The sequence below is a fragment of the Oncorhynchus nerka genome, unplaced genomic scaffold, assembly GCF_034236695.1.
Source record: "Oncorhynchus nerka isolate Pitt River unplaced genomic scaffold, Oner_Uvic_2.0 unplaced_scaffold_4181, whole genome shotgun sequence".
Lineage (NCBI taxonomy): Eukaryota > Metazoa > Chordata > Actinopteri > Salmoniformes > Salmonidae > Oncorhynchus > Oncorhynchus nerka.
This window is the reverse complement of record NW_027037116.1, coordinates 5,890-16,836: the sequence shown is the minus strand read 5'-3', so window position 1 is coordinate 16,836 and position 10,947 is coordinate 5,890. Positions and strand designations below refer to the sequence as shown.

The 10,947-nt window shown below is 44.5% G+C and overlaps 1 protein-coding gene across 1 annotated transcript; it reads right to left on the bottom strand.

Annotated features, from left to right (window-relative positions):
* Positions 1-221: 221 nt before the first annotated feature.
* LOC135566568 (striated muscle preferentially expressed protein kinase-like) lies at positions 222-1,480 on the bottom strand (the record flags this gene model as incomplete). The annotated part of the gene is made up of 3 exons (XM_065014256.1): positions 1,319-1,480; positions 500-911; positions 222-369 (listed from the first exon to the last, which is right to left on the bottom strand). Coding segments are annotated over exons 1-3 (722 nt in total), but the record flags the coding sequence as incomplete, so codon positions are not given.
* Between the last annotated feature and the right edge of the window lie 9,467 nt (positions 1,481-10,947).

The window sequence follows — 10,947 nt, the reverse complement described above, 5'->3', positions numbered from 1 at the left end:
TCTGATAACCAGTTTTTGCTTTGTCATTATGGGTTATTGTGTGTATTGTGTGGAAAACGATTTAATCCAATACGGCTGTAGTGTAACAAAATGTGGAAAAAGTCAAGAGGTCTGAATACTTTCAGAAATCACTGTATTACCTCATCATGGTCCAAATGTGTTTGGGAAAGGCAAAAGCTGACCCCAGAGCTTTGCTTAACCTCTACCTGGAGATGACCTACCTATTGGGAGGGGGGCTGCCAGTGATGACACATTTGAGCAGGACCTCAGAGCCAGAGGTGGCGATGGTGTCTCCCAGGGGCCTCTCAAACGCTGGTTTCTCAGCTGGCCCCTCATCTGCCGACATGTAAGAGTCATCTGAATCGTCTCCTACAACAGAAAGGCAGGAGCTGTATTACTTTCCTTCTATACTGTACATATATTAATCTATTTAGGACAGTAGCACATTAATGTCTAGCTGATGTGTCGCCCAGTGGATACCTGCAATTCAGTGTCCTACCTGTCTCAGGAGACATAGGCTGACTTTCCCAAGACTTTCCTGAGACTTTTCCCTTCTTCTGAGTCTTGGAAGCCCTGCCCTCCTTCTTCCCTGCTCTTCTCGTCTTTTCTCTCTCTCTCTTCTCTCCGGCCTCCTCCTCTTCCATTTCCATGAGCTCGTCCTCCACCAGGATGGTAGGAATGGTCATCTTCAGCGAGGGAGATGTCCTCCCCGGCTCTCCCTTCCTTCTCTTCGTTAGAGGGCTGATGGAAGGGGTGGAGATCGGGGTGGGGGACAGCCGTGGTGGCTTGGGGGGATATGCAGAGGCTGGCTCTTTGGCATTGGTCGGTGATGGTCCTCCCTGCATGGTGGGGCTTGGAGACCTGGGGCTTGGGGCTTGAGGCCTGGCGGTGGTGTAGAGGTTTCTCAAGCTCTTTAGGAGAGGAAGGCCCTTTGGGGTAGGTAGGCGGTGTTCTTTGTGTGGTAGGGGTTGAGACCCGGGTGGTCCATCCTGGGTGGAGGCTGCTCCAGCTCTTTATCAGCCAAAGGCCCTTTGGATGTTGGAGATACAGGTGGTTGTTCCTCGGCCGTGTGTGAAGGCTTCACCGCTGTGGGAAAACTCCAAAGACCTTCCCTGTGTCAAATGCATTATGTAAAGTTGGCACAGAAAATAGAATAGAAAGGAATTATGTCATTTATATCTGTAATGTGTGTGTACATATATCACTATTGAGCTGTCAGAGTAGTGTGTACCAACGATATTGCAGGCACACACACGCGTACACACAATCGACTCAACACAAAACACACACACAATGTTAATGGATCATCTCAGCCTACCTGGTTGGGCTTTTCCAGTGACTCTGATGAGGGGTGATCGTTGTCCTGGTAACTGGTTAACCAGTACTGTCTCCATGGAAACAGAGCCTTTCCCCACACTTTTAGACTCAGACGGCTGAGCTGACGCTGATGCTGAATCATGCTGCTCCCGTTGAGGAACATTCCTTTGATCTGTCAGACCCCTTCTCATGGGATTGGGATGATTTTTCAGGATGAAACACCCTTCTTCAATGCTCTTCCCTAATAGTCCTCTCTCTCCTCCAGGACCTTCGCCTCTCTTCCAGCTTGACCACCTGAGGGGAATAGGCTCCAGCTCGCCCACGGACTGTCTCTCCATCTGGGGCAACTGCTCGGTGGAGTAGGCCTTCTTCAGGCTGGGCCTCCCACCAGCTTGATCCTGGCCAGCTCCTCTGTGAACTTGTTCTGGAAGCTCTGGACCCTCTGCTGGTAGCTTGGTTTGTCCTCCAGAGACGAGGCCCTCTTTTCCGAACGTGAGCGCCTCGAGGCCGCGGCATCCGGCTGGCTTGTCCCCTCCTCTTTGGAGACCCCCTCCAGATCGCAGGATGCCGCCCGGCCGAAAGAACGCCCAGATCTGACCCCCGCACTCACCTCACTCACCTTTTGTTCAAACTCCTTGATCTTGTCAAAGATTTTGGTCTGCGCGGGCCAGTTTGGGTGTCTTGCCACCACTGCTGCCGCTGCTTGGAAGTATGGGAGGAGGCTCCTGAAACATCCCTGGGAGTTTTTTGTTTTTGACCACAGCTCCTCCTAGGGAAGGGTCTTGGGTACTGTGTAGGATGACACTGTTCTTATGGGAGCTGAGAGATGCTGTGGGTTGGGATACAGTTTGACTGGACTGGGGTGAGGCAGGACTGAAGGATGGGCCTGTTTGGGTTTGGGGAGAGAAGGAGATGGGATCCTGGAAGATGGGGTTTTAGGGAAATGGAAAGTTAGACGATAGAGAAGGGACAAGGAGAGGCCAGGTTTTTGGAAGAGGAAGAAAAGCCATTGGATGTGTGTGTGTGTGTGTGTGTGTGTGTGTGTGTGTGTGTGTGTGTGTGTGTGTGTGTGTGTGTGTGTGTGTGTGTGTGTGTGTGTGTGTGTGTGTGTGTGTGTGTGTGTGTGTCTACTGCTTTATGAAATAGTAATACTGTTTATAGTCAATATAATTTGAGTGTTGATTTCTCATCAGGACAGAGAGTACCTTTCACAAATAAACAGAACATGGAATGGCCATAAATGAAGTGATTTTAGCACAGATAACACTTCACTTATATGGACACAAACCTCAATACACTATAGTAGATAATGCATGGGTCTAACAAACATGTAGGAGCCAAATAGATCATATTGTATATTTGTATGTTTCCAATTCATGATCCCTGTCAAGTGTATGTTCCCCTGTACAGGCCAATGGAGAAAACAGTTAGAAGTCATTCAAGCTCCAAGGCCTACTGGGAGTGACTGGAATGGCAGCACACAGGCTCTTGCCCAGACCAGACCAGACCATGAATGGTCAATGTTATCATGTTGCAGTGACACATAGAGAAATAATATGAGCGCTGTATGAATTAATCTAATACTAACTCTTCCAACATAACCAGGAAAGACCCTATTCATCAACTATGAAAACAATCACACATCCTGTTGACACACACACCTCTCATGTTAGCTGGACACAGTCAGTTTAGTTGGGATGAAACTAGCTCGCAAAGACATGCAGACAAACATCAGCTTTGATTCACACGTCCATTCATGCGTGTGACACCAACGCTATGAAGATATCCAGGATTATCTGACGGTAATACTAGTAGAACACGGAACCAATTTGGTCAATATACATGGCATGCAGCAAAAACCCAGGAAACCGAAGGCTTCAGTGGTACTTTTGATATCATAATAAACTCGAACCAAGCTCAAGACAGAACTGAACACAGCTGGAAAATGTAATGGCATGAAGTCAAAGGAAGGTATGATTTAAAAACTGAAATAATATACTATCGGAAGCAATGATGATTTGTAAAAGCTAAAAGGCAAGGACACAAAAGGAAATTTAAAATACATTATAAATTCGATAGAAAATTGGAAATCTTTGGGAATAAATGGATCTTGGAAAATCATGATGTGTAATATAATATTTTGTGTTTGTTGTATCTGTTAAAGTTGGGAAATTGGTTTGGAGGCCACTCTTTTTCTAATCAGTGAAAAGAAGAAGTTGTTCCTATAAAGGCATGGAAAACGTTCTTCCCCTGTAGAGGCTGAACATGCTTCCATAGTAGTCGCCTACAGACACACTTTCCTCTGACCCCAGCATGGGTTGGTTAGTGCGAGCCAGGTTAGCGTGTGACGCCCGGATCAAGGGCTCCACACCCAGGTGTCTGACTAGGGCCCTGGCCCCCATCGGTCCCGCCGCAGAGAGCTTGCCTGCCGGGGTGTGTAAGGTCCTGGTCCCCTGGGGGCCGCGAGCCCAAAGCCATGAGCCCTCCACCACTGGGTCATGGCCCCCAGGAAGGGTGGCCCTCCGGTCAGGGGGCTGGAGTCCATCATCCTACATCCTTCACCTGCAGGGACAGAGGACAGGGTCAGGGGTCAGTCTGGAGATGGAGACTTAGAGAATAATGTGGATTAGAGAGAGAGAATTTAAGGAATAAAGGAGAGAGAGCGAGAGAGGAGAGAGAGTGGGGGAAAGAGAAGGAGAGAGCATGAGCGACAGGGAGAGGGAGCGAGAGCAAGAGAGAGGGAGAGAAAGAGAGAGACAGAGAGAGAGAGAGAGAGAGAGAGAGAGAGAGAGATAAAGAGAAAGAGAAAGAGGGAGGGAGGGAGGGAGGGAGGGAGGGAGGGAGGGTTAAGACAAAGCACTAGAGGAATGTCTAAACCAACAAAGATGATTGATTAAGTAGAGAGGCGGGAAAGAAGGAAATAAGCAAATGTGTTCCACCCCAAGCCCTGAAACAACCCCCGAGCTCGATCAATCAGATAGTGTTTGACATTTTATCGACTGGAGTTGGAGACAGAAATGCGTCGGCAGCTGAAACAACTTGAAGTCAGCAGCTTCCTTTAACGACTAAACCCATTTATTGGGACGAGACTAGGAAACGGGGGAAAATAAAGCAAGCAGCATCTCCCACGAGCACTGAGGATTCTAAACAGACTCAGCTCCACAGACATAACACAAATTCAGATCTCTAAAATGCTCAATATGAGCAAACTGTAGTAGACGGAGGATGGAGCCTACTAATAAAAGCACACAGCCTTCCAAAATCTTGCCATGCAGATCCTTAAAAGCCTCTCTGGCACTGCGGTGGATCCCCTCTGGCAGTGAGGTGGATCCCCTCTGGCAGTGCTTCTCCGGGCACTCCGGATGGAAGGAAGGGGAGTGGTCTACTAATCCTCCCACGCAGGTGTGGAACGGGATTTGTTTTAAATGGGTCTTCCATTTCCCATGACTCATTCTGAAGTTAATGATGATGAAAGACATTATCCTCACACAACACCTTACTAACCACAAGCATCCTATGTGTATGCATTATCGGTTAACAAAAGGTTCTGTCCAATTAAGATTTTTACTTTTATTTTGGGGGGAAAGGAATTAAATGATCTGGTGGAATATAATTGACATGCATTAGCTACATAATTAGTGAAGATGATTTCTGTGCTGAGCTAAGGGACAGTTATTCGAGGAAATGCAATTTGTGTTGTTATCTGGTTGATACTTGGTAATGTATTCAACATCTCACTGCAGGTGGGGCGAATGAGTGAAAGCCAAGTCTTTGTGTTGGTTCCTTCGTATGAAAAGAACAAACACTGAATCCCTCCTCCACTCTCATTTGATAGCGCCATTCTCTCACTTCTTCTCTCCTCTTTCGGGAACGACTGCACTCTCGGTCTGTCAACACAAAACCTTCCAAAGTGCAAACAGTCTCTTTACAACCGAGCAAGGAGGACAGAATTGAACATAGATGTGTGCTGCTAGAGGAGTGTATCCATATTCATGGACTACATTTAGACAGGCTGGTGACCCCTGTTGTGAAGCATCTGCTTTGGTGGCACCGATGAGCACTGTGATACCCCCATAACAAATCATCATCAGTTCCCTATCAAATCCTGTTTCATCTATATTTCCATACACAAAGAGTTGGTGCTGCTAAGTAAAGGGGTGGTTATGATGTGATGTTTACGATGGGGAAATGCTCTGTTTTCTGAAAGCCAGGGCTCTCTATCCAGACCATAACTCTGTAGGGTGGCAGAGACAGACAGACAGACAGACAGACAGACGACAGACAGACAGACAGACAGACAGACAGACAGACAGACACAGACAGACAGACAGACAGACAGACAGACAGACAGACAGACAGACAGACAGACAGACAGACAGACAGACAGACAGACAGACAGACAGACAGACAGACAGACAGACAGACAGACAGACAGACAGACAGAGAATGCAACGGCTCCAACCGAGGCAGCATGTAGGTCAGAATGTCACATTGTCACACCATTACATCATGGCGTGAAGGATTAAAGGAGTCTGTCACATCATATATACGTTTCATCCAACGAGTAGGGCTTATGCCAACATACACATAGTGCCATAACCGACAGTCACGTTAAAGCCATGCAAACACATTAATTTACTTAGTGCCGGAAGAATTATGCTTATGTCTTAATCCTGGAAACCTGATTTACAGACTTGATTAAGGATGGGCCTCTAAATCACAGATCATAATCAAGTTAATGAATTAAGTGAATTACCTGCAGGCACTCTACGGCCAGCCTTGTCCTGGTGCCGCCCGCCAGGTCCTTCCTTGGTTTCCATGGGTACCTGGGGCTCCGTGGCTTCATCCTCTGTGGTTTCAGAGTCTGAGGGGAGGAAGATGAGGAAGAGGACGGTGAGAAGAAACCGAGAGAGGAATAAAACAACAGCTGAGTCTGAGTCACAGTGACAAATGACACTTCATTTTCACTTAGCGACAGAGAGGATAATGGGCAATAGAGTTGAGCTTTGGCAGGTCTCCTTCAGAGGTAATACAAGGGGGAGTCACTGAACCGTGTGATAAAATAATTGATATGTTTAAAGATAATGATTAAATAGTTCTACCCTGAAACGTAACCATCAGGGAGTATAGTTTATGTAGCATGTATAAGGAATAATTAAAGTATTAAACATAAGTCCAACTAGGTTGGACTGGGAGGGAGAGAAATGTGTGTGTGTGCCTAAGAAAATACAGAGAACAATTAAACTGTGTTTGAACCGACCTGGCAGGAACTCTGAGAAACTTATGAGGACAGGGAGTACTTCTCAATGTTCCCCTAATCTCAGAGGAATGGAACCGTCAGCTGGGTGTGATACACAGTGGTGAGAACTATAAAACTCACCTACTGCTTGTGTGTATGTATGTGCGTAGTATACCTACTGTTTGTGTGGAAGTATGTGCGCAGCTATAAAATGGATGTCTTTGTATAATGGACTTCAGAACGTTCTCTGAATAAACTGCACTAACCTTTTGCATCAGCTGAGTCTTTGACCAATTATTATTATACCCATGGTCTTACAAACCTCGGGGATTGGTCAAAGCTATTGATTGTCGATTATTTTCATTGGGATTGAAAATTCTCGTGACACAGTGATGTGAAGCCAAATGTGGCATCTAGAAATACACCACTAGACTGGTTGAAATACCTTTATAGGAACGACGTTCTAGACTGGCTTCCAGTCTAGAACGTCGTCACCTACTCTGCGTTTTACAAAGGCACGGCGGTTGGAACCAAAAATACAACTTTTGGACCGGTCTAATGTCCATTGCTCATGTTTCTTGGACCAAGCAAGTCTCTTATTATTATTGGTGTCCTTTAGTATTGGTTTCTTTGCCGCAATACAACCATGAAGTCCTGATTCACACAGTTTCCTCTGAACAGTTGATGTTGAGATGTGTCTGTTACTTGAACTCTGTGAAGCATTTACTTGTGCTGACATTTCTGGGGCTGGTAACTGTAATGAACGTATCCTCTGCAGCAGAGGTAACTCTGGGTCTTCTTTTCCTGTGGCGGTCCTCATGAGATTCAGTTTCATCATAACACTTGATGGTTTAGGCAACTGCACTTTAATAAACTTGCAAAGTTCTTGAAATGTTCCAAATTGACTGTCCTTCATGTCTTAAAGTAATGATGGACTGTCGTTTATTGCTTATTCGAGTTTTTCTTGCCATAATATGGACTTGGTCTTTTACCAAATAGATCTATCTTCTGTATACCCACCCTACCTTGTCACAACACAACTGACATATATTTAGATTAAATATTCTACAATGTAGAAAATAGTAAAAATAAAGAAAAACCCTGGAATGAGTTGATGTGTCCAGACTTTTGACTTGCACTCTATCTCTTTAATAGATATTAGCACCCAATATGTACTGTAGCTGTGGCCCTTTATGTGGAGGCCTTGTGCAAATCATCTCAAAGGAGAGAAGTCAATTCAGCGACCTTTGATGAGATCAATAGAGATGTTACAAAGAAGCTGACATTTCTAGGGAACATGTTCAGAAAAAACACGAACCACTTATTAAGAGACTTAAAAGGACATTATTCATGGCTGAAACACGAGAAGAAACTGTCACATGTTCAGACCTAAATGGCGGGTGGTGCAAAACCCTGTGCAAATGTTTGGAATAGAGCAATAGACATATTCAAGAGACAGAGAAATCAAATAGATGGAAAATGATAAAGAAAGAAAGGGAAGATGAAATGAGTCCAGGCAAACATGGGAGGACCTCTTTCACAACAGTATCTTGGCTTGTAGACGTAACAAGAATCTACAAAAAGTCCCCTAGGGGCTTAGCACATTGATATGGCAAATCAATAATAACAAAGAAGAGAGAGGGGGGTAAAGAGAGAGAGAGAGAGAGAGAGAGAGAGAGAGAGAGAGAGAGAGGGAGAGGGGGAGAGAGAGAGAGAGAGAGAGAGGGGGAGGGGGAGAGAGAGAGAGAGAGAGAGAGAGAGAGAGAGAGGGGGGGTAAAGGGGGAGAGAGAGGGGGGGAGAGAGAGAGAGAGAGAGAGAGAGAGAGAGAGAGAGAGAGAGGAGAGGGGGAGAGAGAGAGAGGGAGGGAGAGAGAGGGAGAGAGAGGGGGAGAGAGAGAGAGAGAGAGAGAGAGAGGACAGATGACAGAGAGAGAGCGGACAGAGAGAGAGCGAGAGAAAACAAGACTGGTTTACCATAGCTTTGCTTTCGGCAGGAGCGGAAAACTTCGCTTCCATAGTGGCAGGAAGAGAGGGCAGACGGGAGGGCACAGTTACTATAGAAACCACCATCTCTCTCACCCACACGACCAATCGGCTCCATACCCATTAGAGTCTAAAATCACCAGCCCAACTGCCAACCCTGACACATATGCTTAGATAGCCTACTGCTGGAGCTTGCTGAGGAAGAGGCAAGCAAATGGGTTATGCCTCATTTCACTGTCATGTTGCTTTGGATAACAGTATCTGCTAAATGACAGAAAAGGGAGTAAATGTGAAATAGACAATAACAGCGATCATACAGTTTTAACAGTCAATTTCCTTGTGTATTTGGATTCACCCATCTGTACCAAGTGGGATGGGACTAAATAGCTGGACACACACTGTGCAAGGAATATCGACTCAGCAATATGAGAGGCTGTAGTTCAAAATGTCTCGCTGCAATACACACCGTGGATTAGATTAACAGTTGGGTGGAAATATGATTTGGAAAAGGAGCTGTGAGCATTTCTGTTTGACTGAGATTCCAGATGTAATGCTAAACTAAGACCCTCAGAAATGATTCATTCTGTGATGTTATGCAGAGAGGCAACAATATGGTTACAAGAAAATTGCTTGTGGGGGCGGAGGAGAGGGCTTCTGACAGCTAAATAATAAAAAAGCCCACTGTCTTTTTCCTAGCAGCAATTAAAACACGAAAAATGCATGAAATCTCTGCACTAAATCATTTTTTTTAACAAGGATCTGTTTTAATACAGAAAGCGTTAAGTGGTTCTCAGATACAACAACGAGCTAAATACGCACAGTAAAACTCAGTTTCTGTGTAATAACTATGTATTAATAACTGTGTAATAACGGTGTAATAACTGTTATTAATGGTTTAATTACTAAGTAATAACTGTGTAATAACCATTAACTGGGTAAAACCATTATTAACTGTGTAATAACCATTATTAACTGTGTAAAACCATTCTTAACTGTGTAAAACCATTCTTAACTGTGTAATAATTATCATTAACTGTGTATTTACTATTATTAACTGTGCAATTACTAAGTAATAACTGTGTAAAAACTCATACAGAAAACACACCATGGGTGAACCTTCCAAACGTCTTGGTGGAGTGTCCGGTCCTCTGGAATAATAGAGAGACAGAGGGTTGCATGAGTCAAACCAGCAAAAAGTACAACAGTCATGAAACGTAATGAGTTACTGAAATCAGAGGATAACATTTTTGTCAGAATCCAAAAGAAAAGGCCCAAACAAGAGAAGAAGCTCATATCTCAAACTCCATAATGTCCTGCATCCTACATCCGTATAACCTAATCTAAACCCCTACACACTGATAACTTGATAAGTCATTACTTCCAATGACTCCGATAACCTTTGATGACTCCTATGACTCCTATGACCAACCATCGATCAGGACCTTGAAGAGCTCAATGGAATGACTCATTACAGTACAGAGACACAGAAAAGCCTGAAGTCAGAGTAAAGTAGTGATTCAACTGCTAGATCAATCAGGCTGCTCTGCTCTCTAAGTACCATGCCTACTGCTATTTGCCAGCCAGAGCCTGTTGATGACGTGTTGCCTGGTGGCCACAGTGAGACAAAAAACAACCGAAGCAACTAGAAGCGTCCATTGTCAATCTCCTGTTCTTGATTATGGGGAACTCTGGGCAATCATATCAACACATACAGATGTAGGATCTTCATTTGAGCCAGTTTGCTACAGCAGCAAAATAATACTGCAGCAACAGGAAATGTGGATTATTATGTGGATTATAACATTAATATTAATTATAATGTTAATATTGTTATATTAATGGACATTTTTGTAGGGGTAGATACATGTTTCATTAGGGCTAAGTCTGACATTTGAAAGGGGAAATTACAAACTTTAGAAGCCTTTTTAAAACTTGAATAGACCACAAGTTGCAACGGTCATCGTATGAAGAAGGTGAGGACCAAGGTGCAGCGTGGGAAGTGTTCATCATTTTAATAAACTGAACTGAACACTAAATACAAAGTGACAAAAGAGAACAACCGAAACAGCTCCGTCAGGTGCAACACACACTAAACAGAAAATAACTACCCACAAACAAAAGTGGGAAAACAGGCTGCCTAAGTATGGTTCCCAATCAGAGACAACTATTGACAGCTGCCTCTGATTGGGAACCATACCAGGCCAAACACATAGAAATATAACACACAGAACAAAACATAGAATGCCCACCCCAACTCACGCCCTGACCAAACTAAAATAGAGACATAAAAATGGAACTAAGGTCAGGACGTGACACAGGTTTGCATCTCAGCAACAAAATAATGAACAAATTAGATGCTACATCTGTAGTAGGCAGAACCAGGCACAAACTGCATTTCTGCGCAGTAA